This window comes from Ooceraea biroi, chromosome 7 (assembly GCF_003672135.1).
Source record: "Ooceraea biroi isolate clonal line C1 chromosome 7, Obir_v5.4, whole genome shotgun sequence".
NCBI classification, from domain to species: domain Eukaryota; kingdom Metazoa; phylum Arthropoda; class Insecta; order Hymenoptera; family Formicidae; genus Ooceraea; species Ooceraea biroi.
In genome coordinates, this window is record NC_039512.1 from 12,404,361 (window position 1) to 12,422,631 (window position 18,271).

The 18,271-nt window shown below is 39.2% G+C and overlaps 1 protein-coding gene across 6 annotated transcripts in view; it reads right to left on the reverse strand.

Annotated features, from left to right (window-relative positions):
• LOC105279753 (QRFP-like peptide receptor) overlaps window positions 1–18,271 on the reverse strand; it is a 97,063-nt gene that overhangs the window by 62,462 nt on the left and 16,330 nt on the right. For all 6 annotated transcript variants that reach the window (XR_893998.3, XR_893999.3, XM_011339745.3 and 3 more), the window contains exon 3: window positions 16,295–16,425. Coding sequence is in view for 4 of the 6 variants with exons in the window: in XM_011339745.3 (XP_011338047.1) it covers window positions 16,295–16,425 (131 nt within the window). In the remaining 2 variants the exon portion in view is untranslated. The remainder of the gene's footprint in view (window positions 1–16,294; window positions 16,426–18,271) is intronic.

Sequence of the window (18,271 nt, forward strand, 5' to 3'; positions counted from 1 at the left end):
TTTTAATTCGTGCGATCGATGGCTCGATTGCGAATTGATTTCCGCGAACCCACGTTTCCCTGATTCAGTTAATGATATTCATGCTGATTAAGATTACGAGCGAAGTATTCGTTTTTTCGCTTCACTTCTAATTCATGAAATATGATCGCTCGATGCCGACACGATTACGTCTCTTCGTTTTAAATCTCTATTACGTCATACACCCACGCTCTGGAAATAATACACCCGGTTCCCGGAGCGCCATGTATCGCTGGTGCTCTCGAAGCGTTAATAAAAAGGCGTTAATCATCGCGGAGATTTACGACTCCAATAAACTGCGGAACGCAGTTGCGCGCATGGGCGCACAGTGATTTGTGAAGTACGTTCAAGTATCCGATGAGTTTATGCAACAAAACAACGTCGGTTGTATTCTTGACTAATGGCGCGTGTGATCGCACGTGCGCGCGCGGATCCGTAGGCGGAAATTCGTTTTTTATTTACCGCTCGTGAAAAGGCGCTTCGTACATAACAATGAAGCTGTGGTTTTCGACAAATAAACGATCAGATTGCCTGACGGGTGGCCTTTCGTCCGCCTGCGCGTTAAACTCGGCGCACGGGGATTAAAAGTGTTAAATCCCTCCGCGTCTCCCGTGTCTTATTAGATCCCAAACGTAAAGGATTAGATTAGGATTGCCGCGTTAATGAGACTGCGACGTGGTTGTTTCTCATGGCTCTCCCACGCACGTCTATCGTTCGGAAAGATCTTCACATTAAGACAGAAGGCGGAATTTATTCCGTGCGAAAGCAGTACGCTCAGAGTTAAAAACTACGATGCTACTGTGAGCGCGAAGTGCAAAAAGTGCAATTTAGTTAATGAAATCAGGTGTCTGAAAAGTTGCGTTCTTCCCGCGACGTAAAGTCGCGTTAGCGCGTTAGCAAAGCTGACTACAACTTTCCTCTTTGGCTTTTAAAATCCTCCAAACGAATCCACTGAAGTGCATTCAGCGCCGCAGGTTCAGCTCCGATTCGCATTAACTATAGAAAAACGTAGGAATCGCTGGTTACGATCTGCCTCGCGCGCGATCGAAATTACGAGTCGTTAAATGCTACATTCATCTCGCGCGCGATACGCTTCGCGATACGATCATCAATATTTATTTATCCATTTATTAATATTTATACATCGTTCAGCGATGTAAAAATGTACGAACGATATCGTATATCTCGCAACTATGACGAGCATTGAAACCGCGCATTTTACGCGTTTATTCAATTAACCGGACGCTGCAGACGCGGTGTCATTTTCTGTTTTCATTTACACGATTACGGAAACGCCTCCAGATATTTTTTCCCGTCCGAAAGTACCGTTGCACGCTCCGTGATTTATAGTGCATGGATTATGGATGGATTGCGGAATGGAGCGACGCAACGATGGGGCAACCGCGCGGCCGAAAAAGCCGGTATCATCCCCCTTTTAATCTAGAAAAAGATCGTACCAACGAGAATACGAACGATAAAAGAGTAAAAGAGAATATAGGTACGCGGATGCTGCGAGCCTCGTGAATTATAGACGTCCGATGCGATGGATGAGTGATGACGCGTGTCGTCAAAGTGCATGAAGTGCAAACTGCACTTACTGCACGTCTCGCATCCCCATGTATCGCGCGTGGGAATCGCGTCGATCGACAGGAAGACTTATTACATTGCAAGACGTGTGCGAGCATGCGCCGCAACTCAAATTTATTTTGTTCATGTTCGGTAGTTGTGTGCACATTTCTCATTTTTCACTCGCGTATCGCTTTTTATTGTAAAATAAATCGAGTGAAATTGAAGCCCTCGACTCAGCAACGGCAGCAAACACGAGCGATTTGCAAGTACAGATTCGACATGTAGGATTACTAAACGATGTACATTTTAAATGTGATTGTTACTGAATTAACAATAATAGTCTGCACCTTAATATTAAATAAAAAGAACCTGCTTTCTTTTTTAATCCTTTTAATGAGAATTGTGACAGAGAATGGAAAGAAATGAGATGAAATATGTATTATATAAAATATGTATCTTCTTCATATTCTTTACTTATATGAAACAACTCAATAATGTCCGAGCTATCTCGAGATAATATGCTATATCGCTACGTATTCGTAGAGAGAGTTACCCAAGTTAACAAGATAAACCCAGAGTTAATAAGTTAAATATACACTTCATAATAAGAAGTAGTAAAGCCGAAGGCGAACTGAGCTCTTTGCGCGCGTAGTATTTACTTGAAATTGAGCAAATGAAATAACTCGGTAACTTTAGAATAGAACCCTCAAGAAGAATTAAGCCGATTTTCATGTGCCTTGCTGAGAAAGAGTATCTGCCGGCACTTACGTGCATGTATACGGGAATGTATTGACGACAAACCGGATGCAGCACGTGCAGATGCGACTTCATCGAATCGACATCTGCCCGCCAGACAAATATCCGTCGGCTCGGCAAACGTTGTCAAGTTTTGTTTCCTCTTATTTCTCAAACATCCCGCTGCCGGACACAGCTTCTCTCTACCAACCGCAATTTCATCTCCACGTGATCGGAATCTCTGTGTTCCGGCAAGCGTATTTATAGAGAGCTTTTCCTTTACGTTACGTTACAATGTCTCTACGTTTTGTTTCCTCTTTCCAGTCACTTTGTCGTATCTTTCAAGCACATCCCTTAGAGAGGAGCATTACGAGACTCTCTTCTAGCGCTCTGCCTGAAAGTGAGGTACTTGAGAAGAAAATGTCTTAAAGATTTGAAACAACGAAGAACAAAATAAATGCTTGAATATTTCTGAATTAAATTGCGTCATAATTGCGTTCTGTACTTAATTGGAGATGCAACCTCCGTGAATTACGTTTACGTTTAATTGAGGATGGAAGAGGGCTCGAGTTGTTCTTTTATCAGACACTGCAGAATTATTTTCTCGACAATTCGTATTATAGCGTTCTCGCGAGATGCAAGACTGAGAATCAGAAGTATTTACTGCAAGAATGTGAAATCCCTTTCGCGATTCACGATGTAATAATCATCTCCGCACGTTCGCCCAACTCTGGGAGCAATTCTCTCCTCCTCCTCACATTTTCCTCCTCGTGAAGAATTCATCTAGCGGCAATAATCCTCAGGATTGTCCCACTCACTCGTGCCCGACACGATCGTGGATCCTCATTCGTGGTTCTCCCTGTAGGACGGTACTTCTCACCGGAAGAATTTCGCAGGGGACGCATATCGCACAATCTCAAGGCGCTAGTTGCTTTCGTTATCGCAACCCTACGGGGCCGACGATGACCCCACATTTTTGTCTTCCTTGCAGAATCCTTGCGTGCTCACTGGAATTTTGTTACAGTCCCAGGGGTCCGGTGCGGATCGTGCCGAAATCTCCATACAACGCGTGAGGTTTCTATATCGTATCCGCGCCACTGTGTCATCCCTATGCAAGGCGAGGATTCCTTCAATCTCGGAACGACGAGATGAAATTTCCAAGATGGTGTTTTTCGTGCCAACTTGAACGATTTACACAAAATTGATTCTCTATACTCTTTTATCTACTCGTTTATCGATGGAAAACAGATCGTGTCGAATTAAGAGTTTTCTGAAATTATGTGATTTAATAATCGAGTAGTGGACTCGTTTCTTGATACGCCCGCGCCGTTGCCGCCTCTCGTGCACGAAATCGATCGCTTCGCGAGCCCACATCCGAGAGCACTCGCGTGTGTGGCCGCAATTTGGTGCTTTCCCTGGGATAAGAAGAATATATCGCACCGTGATTTTTAGATGGTACCACCAAAGCTACTTCGCTCCGAATGTGTCCTCCGAGATACGTCACATATCACATTAGCTGACCGAAAGTTCAGACCGGATATCGTGCGACGAGATTTGTAACAACGCACGATGTGCGTGTACGAATCCATTGCTCTCGTCGTCGAATAATAATAATAATAATAATAATAATTACCTGCCGAAGTAACACAAAACAAGAAAAACGCGCCGTCCCGGAAGATTTACGATGATTTTCAAAGGCACGTAAGGGAGTAATTTTCCGGGAGTAATTTACCGTTCACGCACACGATACAAATATTAATTTCATCATCGACGCATGTCTCTGAAGTTCGAGTAACGCGAGTGCAGCTGGTGCATGCGGTTACACGGATGACCGGCGATGCCGGAACTTCCCGATCGAGCGTAGGTAATAATAATAATGACGGAAATGGTGGCTGTTCGCGCGAATTATTCTCATAATAGCGAAATAAGTTTCGTCTCTCGTCGAGGGGCGACGGCAATTTTCAATAAGCGCGTCGTTAAAATTACTCCCGCGAGAATCGTTTGGAAAGTCGGTCGCAAATAATGCGATCTGCCGCGCGGATCCGCGGAACAAGCACATTTCTTTTCTTCGCGTATTCCGTGCATCAGCGTGAATTTACGGTAACTGATTTACGGCACGGTCGTTCGCCATGCCGAGCAGCGTCACGGGAATACGTCTATTTATCCTGCCTTTGCTGCTCCGACAAGCTCCTGACGTGTCATACCCACACGCATCGCGGTGGCACCGCGCCAATCTATTAGAGCCGTCTACGAATTTTCATGCTCCTTCGTAATGGACGGGGACTCCCCCTATCCAACATAATCTTGGTCTGAGATACCTCGATCACCTCGAGGTATCTTTTAACGTTCCTAATTAAAAACCTGCAGCTGACATAAAGTTTCGAGCGCTCCTCTGTCGCATTTTCCTATAAAGTTCTTACAAAGCTCCCGTAAAGTTTTAAAGCTCCTTTTTGTTGATATATATTTTATGTATTAGCAGTATGTATAAATATAATGATGCACATTTTTCGTCGTTTTTTACGAGGCACGAAAAGGATGATCCAGAGATGTGTTGCCTATGCTGTATACGTTATCCATACGCGTGTACGTAAACTGTATACGCTATTCTTTTGATTTATGCCAATTCCAAAAATTTTTAAGTTTCGCGGAGGGAGTGTGCAGCAGGCAAGTTTTAGTGGAAGAACTCTTCGAGTTTCGCCACAGAAAAATTGTCTGCGAATTTGTCGAGCTTTTGTGGCTGGAAGACGACGCGGCAGATACGAATGATCGCTCCGTGTTATCTGCTTGGTGTACACACTTCATTTCCAGAATGAAGCAAAATAAAATACCGCGAGCTAGCAGGGCCCTCCACAGCACAGGACATATTGCTTGTGGACATACCGTCGCCGGAAACGCCAAACAATGCGATCTTATTTACGCTGTGGTAGTTTTACACATCGCGAACCATGAGATCGATATGAACGATCGGAGGCTGAACGTGAAGGGAATAAACTATAAGACGCAAGCCAATATTTTCTATCCGAGCGGAACAGGTGCCCCGAACAACGATACGGTGGATTCAATTTAGCAGATTTGCACGAGGATTATCGGTGAATGAATAAGGTCACGTCTCTATTAAAATTTTTATGATGAAGAAAATATTACGATGCGAGACATCCTAGATTTATGGTCCTTTGCATAATAAAAATATATGTTTAATCTGCAACGTAATTATCATTATTATTAAAGATACTAAGAAAATGAATATATATTACAACTCAATACTAATGTATAAAAAGAAAATTAGATTAGAGCTCGTTATCCATGTATTACAGTCAATTTATTATTAATTGATGCACAATATTAATTTTATCAATATAATATAATAGCGCAACATAATCAAATGCGCGGTCACGAAGGCACTTTGCACGATCTCAAAGAAAACGCCAGTGTGTGTATATACGTGTGTATGCGGGACGTATGCGTGTGTGCAAGGCAGAGGGATTAAAAGGGGTCTTAGCGGATGAAACGCAGCGCGGCGAATTAGAAGGCATTGTTCGCCGAAGATAATTCACGCGTTGGTGGGAATTTATCGCGGTGCGGGAGATCCATTAGCAAACAATCGTACTATAATTTGTGTCATGCGCTGTATCACTCGTGCCACGCATAATTCACCCCGGATTGCTTGACACGTAGAAAGCACGATCGCGTATCACATACAAAGGAGGCCGCAGATTCACGGATGCGTCTTTGGACGCGTTCTCTAATAAAATCCGACGCAATGGACATTTAGCTAATAAGGAGGCTGATGGATACAAAATAAGTAACAATTAGAATATTTTGTCAAATGAGACAGATTGCGCAATATAATGTGCTTTTATATTATTTATTTATATAACGAAATAAAATCAGAATAATTTTAATTTCTTTTGATAAAACACGTTTATGTATCGAAATTTTCTTATTTTTAAAATTCCGCAGCTAATTAAAGAATCAATTAAAACAGAGTCCGATTGCGATGTGGTAGAATTCAGGAAAAAGGAAAAAGAGAAACAGAGGAAAATACAAGAAACAGATGGAAACCTTAATAGCAATTCTGCCGTCATGGTCGCGATGCAGAGTTTTTCACTTATTATTATTATATTATTATTTTCAGACAGAGAAATAACAATGCGTAGAAATAGATTAATTAAAGAAAATACGAATGAATTTTTCAAAAATCTCTTCGTTTTCCGCAAATACTATAAATAAAAAATTGTTATTGCACAAATTTTTATTTTCTATCACCGCACAAAATTTCACTGCTAAATGTGCTTTATAAAATAAAAATGAAAAAATATTGATATATGTGCACATATGTGAAATGTTATATTAATAATGGCCGTGCATGCGATAAAATATCATATTAGAAATTTTCGATAAAATATCAATTTTCTATTCATCCAAATGAACAATGCGATCTCTTTCGAGCTTTTAAATTTTTAAGCCGCTTAATGGAAACAATAGTTTACACAGATGCGTCCCGATATTTGTGAGAAATTATTATTATTCTCCATATATTTCAAAGTATCAATCTTCATGGTTTAGAGGAAAACGTCATTGCAACAATCCTCAAATTATACTTTATTTGCATTTTTATCACGTGAAGGATGCAGCTCGCAATTCGATCCACGTATGTCAAACGAATATTTTTAAAAATTCCCTTTGTTCTCACGTCGAAGCACATATCGAGACCGAACGAGGCTGGCCGCTTTAACTATGTGAAAAGCCTCGTAAAAACGTTAAGCCACGAGTTCACTCGTTCCGCTCGGTGCTCGTCGGCTACGCGAAACAAGAAGATACACGCCCGACATTTTCGGTGCTGATTGATCGCGAGATGAGTCCGAGAGATTGCATCTCTCACTAATAATAATCATGCTCTCCCATCATCGCGAAAAAAATATTTATGGTACTTCATTTTTTTCAAAAGGTTTACTAAAACGATCAATTCAAACAGCGATAGATTGTTTTTCTGAAAATTGGTAAAAATTGTTAGTTGTATCGTGAAACTCTCTCTCTCTCTCTCATTCGATTTATTACGGGGAAACATTGCACACGCGCGGATGCAAAATAAACACACGACTCGCGACTAAAAAAAGATCATCTCTCGCGTATGTGCCAGGTGCATGAACGTAATGGAGCGCGATCGAAAATTCTCGCGTTACGTCATTTTTACGCTCGGATTTTCCTCGCGGCACTCGAATCGCGATATAGGCACTTCGCTCGATTCAAACGGACGATCGCCGCTGTAGTGAATTATGCAACGTGCCTTATGTAACTCGATTGATCTCGCCCGCAATCCTTCGCACGCGACGGGGGGGAGGAAGGAGGGCATTTAAAAACAGCCGGTAAAACTTGGCATGATTTGGAAACGTTCGCGCACTCGATCGATCGATCGTTACTAGCGTCGATTTCACGAGCGAGATTTATTATACAAGCGGTTTACTCGAGCGTCCATTAATTCGCGATGAATCTCCCGCGGTTTGAATCTATTACGCGAGGCGCCCGGCTAAAAAAGATTCGTGCGAAAAACATGTGCATAAATCATTGCGCTTGAGGGTCCCATACAGAAATGACCTACCAAAATGGTTTCATCCATTAATCAAGAGCAGCCTTAATTCCTAAAATTTATTCAATCAACATGAGTTGGTTGATTCACAAACGAATCTTGGTTGGCAATAAAAACGAAAATTACTGCTTTATTTCAAAATAATTTCGTAATTTCTGCAGTTTCCCATTTAACTTTTACATTTGACATTTGCGCGTAAATTATTTCCTATCATAACCATTATTATTATTATTATTATTATTATTATTCCATATCATATGATATATGCGTTACACCCCTTATCCGGGCCGAATTGGGTTTATCGAATCAGGACCGAATGTCAGAGCCGGCATGCCTTACTCGGCCCTAACTTTTACCAAACATAATTTCTACCCGGGAAATAGAACTCAATTTACATATTTACAAAATATGTACCGTACAGTCGCGCGTTTTTGTTTTGTAATTAGCCGTACAAAAGTAGTTAAAAAATGTTTCATATATGATTAACTAAACAACTCCGAGCTGCATTTTAAAATTATGCGAGAATACATAAAACAGGTAAACGCGTTATGACGTAAGAACTATTCTCGCTATTTAAAAACCAGTCCACTATCTTGAATTTCTAATGGGATTACAGTAAAACATGGCTGTAGGTGAAACCGTTGCATAAAAAAGAAGATCGTGAAAAGGAAGTTAACTGATACGGGCATAGATGTATTAAGCGATAAATGAGCCGCGCGTGAGCGTGAAGTGTGCAGTAGTAGAGACCTGACTCTGATCAGCCGTGAGAAAGTATTCTTTTCCGCTCAACTGAAAATTTTAAATTTCTCTTATTATTTCTGCTTGAAACTTTCGCAGAATTGAGTTTCGGCTCTCGAGAAAAGTTTTCGGTAAGTACATTTCGATAAGACAGGCCATGTGAAATATGACTGAGATATTTCATTTAGACATCAAGAGTAGTATTTCACACCTGGCACATTAAAAGTACATCGTTTTTCTGTTAACAAATGTGAAAAATTATTGTTTTATGCGCGATAATCAAAATTGTTATTACGGTTATGTATCGTATACATATAATACTATGCAAAAGAAAATTGACAAAGAAACGCATACGTTTTTATCACACTCTTCATTTTATATCGATAAAGGATGTATTAATAAATGCGCATAATTGATGTATACAGGGTGAGGCACCTAAAACAGGCCACCTGAATATCTCGGCTGTTATTGGTGATAGAAAAAAACGTGTCAGACCAAACTTGCATGGTTTCGAGGGACATATAATTTGTTCTAAATAGTTTTTTATTAGGTTGACGCGTAGAGGTCATATGAAGGTTAACTTCGTTTTTTTAAATGGTATGATATGTTTTTTTACGTACCATCTAGTAGAGCGTTTGAAGATGCGCACATTGATCTACGGGTCAAAATCATTCAAGGTCACTGAAGGCTAAAATTTCTAACGGCTAGAACTTTTTCATTTCTGAATTTACGGTATTTTCAATAGCAGAGAACTCTAGGCAATATAAAAAATAATGATATCATCAACTCAGAACTCCTCTGAGAAGAAAACAATTTTTAACTCGAGAACTTTTTCATTTCTGAGTTTACAGTATTTTTAATAGCAGAGAACTCTAGGCAATATAAAGTAAATTATTTTCCCTTGCAGTTGGCCTTCAGTGACCTCGAATGATTTTGACCCGTAGATCAATGTGCGTATCTTCAAACGCTCTACTAGATGGTACGTAAAAAAACATATCATACCATTTAAAAAAACGAAGTTAACCTTCATATGACCTCTACGCGTCAACCTAATAAAAAACTATTTAGAACAAATTATATGTCCCTCGAAACCATGCAAGTTTGGTCTGACACATTTTTTTCTATCACCAATAACAGCCGAGATATTCAGGTGGTCTGCTTTAGGTGCCTCACCCTGTATATGTAAAAGTGCATTTACAAATCACTGAACTAAAAATACATTTCGGGATAACAAGCGGAATCCAATTTTATCGCTTGCTATACATAAAAAAAGAAAAGGAAGAAAGGAGCACAGAAAGAAGGAAAAACGACGTAATTTAATTTCTCCCGGGAAAAGAAATTAATCCCCGCCGCATCGGCGTCGGGAGAATGCGAAAGTTGCATCTCCGTTATTAGAATCGGCGAGAGGCATCGCGTGTTTTAGGAAGTGCCGTTGCGCGCGTGCAACAGGTGCACCTCGTAGTGCACTCATCGGCGCAGGCACTCTCGAGCGAAATCGAGTGAGTGCCGCGCGCGAGATCCTACGTTCATTTGCACGGCGATGAAGATGGTGGTAATGTCCATAAATTGTCATACCACAAACGTTTCGTGTATTATGTTTCAGCGAGAGATAATCACGCGACGTAACGCGCGTCTGCTCGCGAATATCATGCAGATGTGAAGGCGCGCACGAGCACATCAGCCCAGAAATAATGTATGCCATGCTCTGTTTGCTTTGTACCGTTCGCAAATAGTACCGGAGTCCAAAATAGCCTGGAGGCATCCCGAAGGACCCCACGTCCCATCCGTTTGACTGGTATCCCGGACAATTTCCGGCTCGAACGTGTCCACTTGCGGGAAATTAGTGCACTAGTCATGCAATGAAAATACGACAAGCAATAATGATGTTCTGTGTAGCTATTGCTGCGAGTATCGAGTTCTTTTTCGAATTTTCCATGAAAAAATTTATATTTATAAAAAATATCATATTCCTATTATATTGTAATTGATATTACTCTTTTGCCAATCTAGATAACATGTTTCTGTTTAAATATGGAAATTTGTAAGTTTTTGAAAAATTAATAACACGAGACGCAAAAAACATCGGCAAATTGTTCAATTGGAATTCAATTGGAATTCAAATGAATGATACATCTGATAACTGATTCTGCAATCCAGAAATTTAACAAAATTTTAATTTGATATTTATAGAAATCCTAAATAAATATTGCAAACTGAGAAGTAGCGGAATACCAAAAACTTTTTCCACGACGTATTTGTCGCGATGAGGAGGATTTAACGCGAGTTTCATTAAAGAATCCGGTAATTAAAAGATAATTTGGTGAACGTGAGACTCCTCGAGCTGATTAATTTATTCCGTTACGTAACATGGTATAATGTAAATGAGCTGTGGATGAAGAAGAGATCAGAGATAAAGTTTTGATAACTAATAACGGTATAGTCCTTCGAGTATGGCGTAATCTACAGAGTTGCAACTGACGCACACTCAGAAAGGTCATTCATCAATCATAAACGGATTAATCAATTGATTGGAAAATGTAGCGCGCGAGCCGGCACACTCGTTCCTAATCGGATAATCGCATTCATGAGTTTCAGTGGCGTGTGGGCTCGCACGACACCAATTGTCGATGAAGGGAGAATAGCTGGGGAAGAGGAGGAAATATCTGTAAAAATATTGCCAGGTGTCGGATATTCGATCATGGATATTCGACTTTTCCGCGTAAAGATCATTTTTCCAGCTGCCCGACGTGGCCGCGTCGCAATTGCGTCATTGCAGCTGAATATAACGGCAGCGCGGATACGCTACTCGAGAGCAATCGAATCGTTAACCGTAAAACCGATCCACGCGAGTGAAAACGACATGTGTCACGGAAACCTACTCGTAATTGTCGTCGCACGCGATTCTTAATCAAGATCAGACGACATCGGCAACGCATTTTACGAGTGGCGGCCAGTTTTATGGCCGCTGCCCCCGCGCATCCGTACTTTACATTACACGTGTGAATGAAATAAAATACCTCAATATATATTTGATTCGGTCGGCGTGTGTATTTAAATTTAATTCCGATATCAAATTTCTCTCTCGCGCGTCGACGTTCGATAAACTCGATATTATTTCCAATAAACCATCGAATGAGCTCTCTTCATTAATAACATCGCGAAAACGGATTGCCGGATTGATATTTAGATAGAGGGAGGGAGGTAATAACGTTGTTCTATTTCTGAAATTCCTCGGACATGGAAGTAGAAATAAACTAAGGTATTTTCCTACTTAAGGATTAATTAAGCATTAACGAGAATGCAAAGATTTTGCTTAATTTCAAGTTGGATTTACGACCATTTTAATATTTTAATAGCGAGTTCAATCGTTACAGTAATTAAAATGCCAATACATATCAGAATATCCACAATTTTTAGACGGGGAGTCTTGAAATTATAATACAAGCATGTTGAGGAATCAGTAATCGAAGGAAGATTTCTGGAACACCCTGTACGCTATATCGTGAAGATACATCGAGGTTAAGTGTCAGTAATCATTCAATAAAATTAAATGTTAAGAATCGTTTTCCTGTTGGTGGAGATACTCAATATAGCGTAACGCAGAGTACAAGTAGACCAGATGGTGGACATAAACAAGAGCAATCCACGATTAAGCTATCTAAACGATTGCACTATATGTAATCTAATTATACAAATGATAAAGAGTAGCTGCCACTATTTATTGGTCATTTATGTACAACCGTATCAACATCTAGGTATTCTGTGTGCTTTTAAGAACTTGAGAATACTCGAAATAATAAATCTCTCTTAAAAACTCTGAAGTAAATTTAACGAGCCAAATAAATCTAAATGCTTTGCAGTTCTTGAAGATTGAAAGTTGTAACAAACTTAAAATATTAGAACAACAGTTATTCTGCGACATGTGTATTGCAAAATTAAATGACTTATGAATGGTAAATATATTCTTGTCACATTATATAACGGTATACAGTATTCACTTAATCGCGCGATCGAACTTCATAATTGATCTTTAGCGAGAAGTTTCCGCGTCGAAACGCAATTGAGAATATACGCGACAAGTCAAAAAGAAAACAACGAACCGAGAAAATGGCCGGAAGGTGAAACTAAACTGAAATTGATGATTCTTCATGGCGAACGTCGATCTTCGTTATACCACGCCTTCGTTTATGTCACGACCATATCTCTTTTATTGAGAGCTTACGCAAGCGTACGTGGGAAAGTAAATATGTTCTTCGCACAATCACGCGGTTTGTAATAAGAATATAACCCGAGGGATGTCGGGTACATCACCGATCATCTCCTGTCGTCACTCCATCACCTACAAACTGCGAATTTTCATCAAATTTTTATTACCATTATTCGACGACTCAGCTGGCCATTGAAAAATAGAAGAGATCGCAATGAAAGCTAGTTGCCATTTGAAAGAACCTATGTCGTGCTCACAAGATTCTACATGGTACTCGAGATGAAACTGACTTGCCCTATGTTCCATATATCACGGCCATATTTTATGTTCTATTTTTGCCATATTTTCTGTTGTTAAAAAGATTCTGCGCGATAAAACATAAATTGTAACTGTAAAACATAAACTGTAAAATTAGGTGTATAAATCAATACGGTGTGTTTTTTTAACAGAATTAATTTTTGTTAAAAATGTTAGTCCGATCGCTCTACCATATTTTGCAACATTTTGTAAATATGGATGACAGTATTTTAAAATCGTGATATTTAAATTTAAAATTATTATAGAAGAATAATATGAAATAAGATAAATATACATTAATTTATACTTTATTTGTATTTAATAGAAAGGTACAGTAAATATATGTTTAGACACTTATTCTCACAAACACATAAACCGTGCAACGAGGAAAGTACAAGGGAGAAAATTGAAAGATTCAATTTTTTACTTGTTAATCTCGACAAGCCTATACAAAATGAACCGTCTATGTAGAATCTCTCCTTGCTTTCCTTAAAACTTATACTTAAGCCCGACTACGCCCCGAGCAGTCGGTTAGCAGCTTAACTCTCCTTAACTCGATTTGTTAGCAGATGGGGATTGCGATCTAAAAAAGGACAGCGGAATCGCTAATACAGGTTAATTAACCCAGATTGTCGACACATGCGGCGTGGTCTTAAGGATTAAACCATTGTCGGGAATACGAGGCAACGGGGTTTCCCGATTTCGCGATGGGTCCTCTAGCGACCGTCCCGCAATTCGCTTCATTTCGCGCCGATAACGAGGACGATTATTACACGGCGTTTCCCTCCGCAATCCCTCCCACGCCAAGAATCAACCACAATGTGCCGATTAATCGTGCGCGCGTACGTACAACCGACAAATTAACAATTAAACTGCAGGGTCTGATAAATTTATCATTCCGCAAGAACCTCCTCCTCCTCCCCCGCAAGACATCACGTGACACGGCAGACGAATTCTTACTCCTTGCGAATTAATCGCTCTCGGAAAGTAATTAATCGACAAGCAACGTAAGTTGCTTGGAGGCACGATCGTATCAAGAACGCGTAACAAATGAATTGTCATTATTAAGATCGACATCCAGATCGAAGATTCGAATTAGTGATACAGATTTGGATCTAAATCTTCGATCATTGTAAAAATTCAGGTTTAAGTTTCAAACTTAATGTTTGCATAGATAAAAAAAGCTACAATAATAATTAATACAATACTGTGTCCAACGCACACTTTTACACTTCACGCTATTCGCGTGCGTGCATAGATTACACTATCAAAGATAGATGGCTGCGAACGCGAATACGAAATTACGGCTTGCCAGCCAAAGTTTGTCGAATTCCATTCGAACTTAACGGATACGGATCGAGAAGTTCGTGCGCAATCAGGATCAAAGACAAAGGAGGCTTTTATAGAAGTATGAGAAAATATCAAGAGCGCGTAAAGATAAGCAAACGGCGGCGGCATGTCGAGTGTCGGCCGTCTCTCGCGTGCGACCCGTCACGAAACCGCACGTCGAGTGGCCATTTAATTTTAGAAGCTGGCGCGATTTCCACTTTCATTCGTGTAAGAAATGGCGACGACGACGGGAGTACGCTTGCTTGTTCGTCTACGCGCGAATTCGCCTGAAACTGCCGGAAACAACGGCGGAATGGCAGTTATGCGCGGAGCAAGAGGAACAAAACAGAGGATAATAAATGGAGCCACGAAACGGCGCTGTGAATAAGCTAGTTTAGAGATACGAACCAACCCAACTTTTATAAACTACACGCTCAAAACGATAAATCATCTTTTCTAAATCAATTTCTTCACGGAAGCTTTAATTGAAAATAGATGAAAGTTTAGTTAATGTCTCGCGCGGTTTGCATTTTTATAATACATTGATTAGCGGTAATATCACCTATAAATTCAAATTTTTTTGCTAACATTCAAAAATTAGGTAATTATGTACTTTAACGGACCCAACCCCGATGACCTTGACCTTGACATATGCTGTCAAGGTCACCCTCCTGAGTGACCTTGAAGAAGTTTTAGCCGTCGCTCGTTGTTTGTTAAAAAGTTATAAACAAAGAAAGTTTAATGATTTCGCACGAATTTTTAGCTGTCCACGTGAAGCAAGAACATGATACTGACATATATTACAAAGGTTACCTTCCCGAATAACCCGCACTAGGTTTTAGTCGTCGATCGTTGTTTATGAAAAAGTTATTAACAAAAGAAATTTCGAAAATATAGTAGTTATTTTGAAAGAATATTGAATATTGAAAAATATAAACGACGAATATGTATATGAACGAAGAAAGGAAAGTCATTTAAAGCAGTGAATTGTTAATATATAGAATAGTTTCTTTTAATATAAGTACAAAGTATTCTTCACTTTAACCAAAAGCACAAACAGTTAAATACAAAGTATTCTCTGCTTTAACTTAACCTAACCTAACCTAACCTGGTTAGGTTATATTTTCCGAAACTGGAGCCCCGGACACATACGCTCGTTTTCAGCCCGCTTCGCGGGAGGGTGGGGGGGAGGGGCAAAGCCCCTCCCCCCGCCGGGGCCAGTGTAACAGATTTCACCGTGCAGATTTTGATCACCTGGTACACGCCACGGATTCCGGCGTGACCTACATGGTATGTGACGTATATGGTATCGTAAAATTATGCTTTATTCATTAAACATTTTTGTTAATAACTTTTTAACAAACAACGATCGACGACTAAAACCTAGTGCGGGTTATTCGGGAAGGTAACCTCTGTAATATATGTCAGTATCATGTTCTTGCTTCCCGTGGACAGCTAAAAATTCGTGCGAAATCATTAAACTTTCTTTGTTTATAACTTTTTAACAAACAACGAACGACGGCTAAAACTTCTTCAAGGTCACTCAGAAGGGTGACCTTGACAACATGTCAAGGTCAAGGTCATCGGAGCTGGGTCCGTTAAAGTAATTAATTACCAAAAATTATATTAGACTTCCTCAATTTTTAAATGCGCGATCATGCGTGCAAGGTTTTGATGCAATAAGTCAATATATAGTATGAAATATGAACGCACGAGTGAAATATGAACGAGGAGCTGTCATTACGAGTAATTATTGCTCGACGGAAGCAACGCTCGTCGTCCTGGAGGAAAAAGCAGTGCATGTCGTCACTTACCTTCACAGGTATGCAGAATATGATAAGCACGAGGTCGGCGGTGGCAAGGCCCCCCAGGAAAACGTTGGTTGGCGTCGCTGGTAGCGGTCGGAGCCGTGGACAAAGGGTGGAAGCGATGATAACGACGTTACCTGAAAAGAATCGTGATCTGAGTATGAGAAGCACGAATTCCCTATATTACAAGAGCTTCCGAGGAAGAGCTGAAGAGGTATTCAATCCTTAATAAACTTCCTTTGATAATAAAAAAGCGAGTAACATAATGATATTGTTCAACCTTGTATATAGACACTGCAATTAACGTCATTGATAGATTTTAATACGCTTATTCTTGTAAAACCATCATCAGGATAGAACAATTTTAAGCGCAATGAGCATTAAGCAATAAAGACTATTTTTAATAAGATCAACATTTAATAAAATTACTTAAATTTTCAAATAATATAATACATAAATTTTATTTTAAATAATAAGAATATATGTGACCTGTGTGAAGTTAGCACCCCATTTTTGAAATTTTGAAATTCTAAAAGTTGTTCCAGGTTGTTCTAGACTTGTACCCAATTGTTCCAGAAGATCAAATTTATATAATAAAAATTGTCGCGGAAAATTGAAAAAAACAATTTTTTTACCTGGCACCCCATTTTTCGAAAATAAAACTTTTAACGGTTGTTCCAGATTGTTCTAGTTGTTCTAAACATTGTTCCAAAGTATTAGATTGATTGGTCAAAACCTTTACGAGATATCGAAAAAAAAGAATTTTGGAAAAAAATCGTTTTTGGACATTCTTTCCCAAACAAACTAACTTACAACATTGTCGATTTAGAATATAGTTATAACCTTGTAGAACAACTCAGAACAAAAATGTCAAGACCATAGCAACAATATAAGGTCCACTTTACTCTTTAACGGAAAATATTATTTTTCTATTTTCTTGGGTAAAAAACTTGTTCCAGGCTTCCCGCTTTAGAACTATCGTTTTCTCGAGTAGAACAACCGGGAACAAAATTTATACGCCCCGATTCGAAACCTAAGGGTGACTTTACGTATAAATTTTGTTCCCGGTTGTTCTACTCGAGAAAACGATAGTTCTAAAGCGGGAAGCCTGGAACAAGTTCTATGTCCAAGAAAATCTCAAAAAATCACATTTTTCGAGTAGGTTACAAGAGTAAAGTCACCCTTAGGTTTCGAATCGGGGCGTATAAATTTTGTTCCCGGTTGTTCTACTCGAGAAAACGATAGTTCTAAAGCGGGAAGCCTGGAACAAGTTTTTTACCCAAGAAAATAGAAAAATAATATTTTCCGTTAAAGAGTAAAGTGGACCTTATATTGTTGCTATGGTCTTGAAATTTTTGTTCTGAGTTGTTCTACAAGGTTATAACTATATTCTAAATCGACAATGTTGTAAGTTAGTTTGTTTGGGAAAGAATGTCCAAAAACGATTTTTTTCCAAAATTCTTTTTTTTTCGATATCTCGTAAAGGTTTTGACCAATCAATCTAATACTTTGGAACAATGTTTAGAACAACTAGAACAATCTGGAACAACCGTTAAAAGTTTTATTTTCGAAAAATGGGGTGCCAGGTAAAAAAATTGTTTTTTTCAATTTTCCGCGACAATTTTTATTATATAAATTTGATCTTCTGGAACAATTGGGTACAAGTCTAGAACAACCTGGAACAACTTTTAGAATTTCAAAATTTCAAAAATGGGGTGCTAACTTCACACAGGTATATATGTGTGTTATTTTAACACTTACAGTAAAATAATAAAAGAGGAGATGCTCCATTATAATTATATAATACGTGTATTTTTATTGTAATATATAGTTCAAACATAAGTTTAGGAGATATAGTTCAATTTTAGAAAAATTTGAAATGCGCTATTGTTAACAAATCGCATTTCGGATTGTAATCGCAATGATTACATTACGGAAAATTATGTTACGGCAGATTGAAATACGCTCGCTGATTGGCCGCGG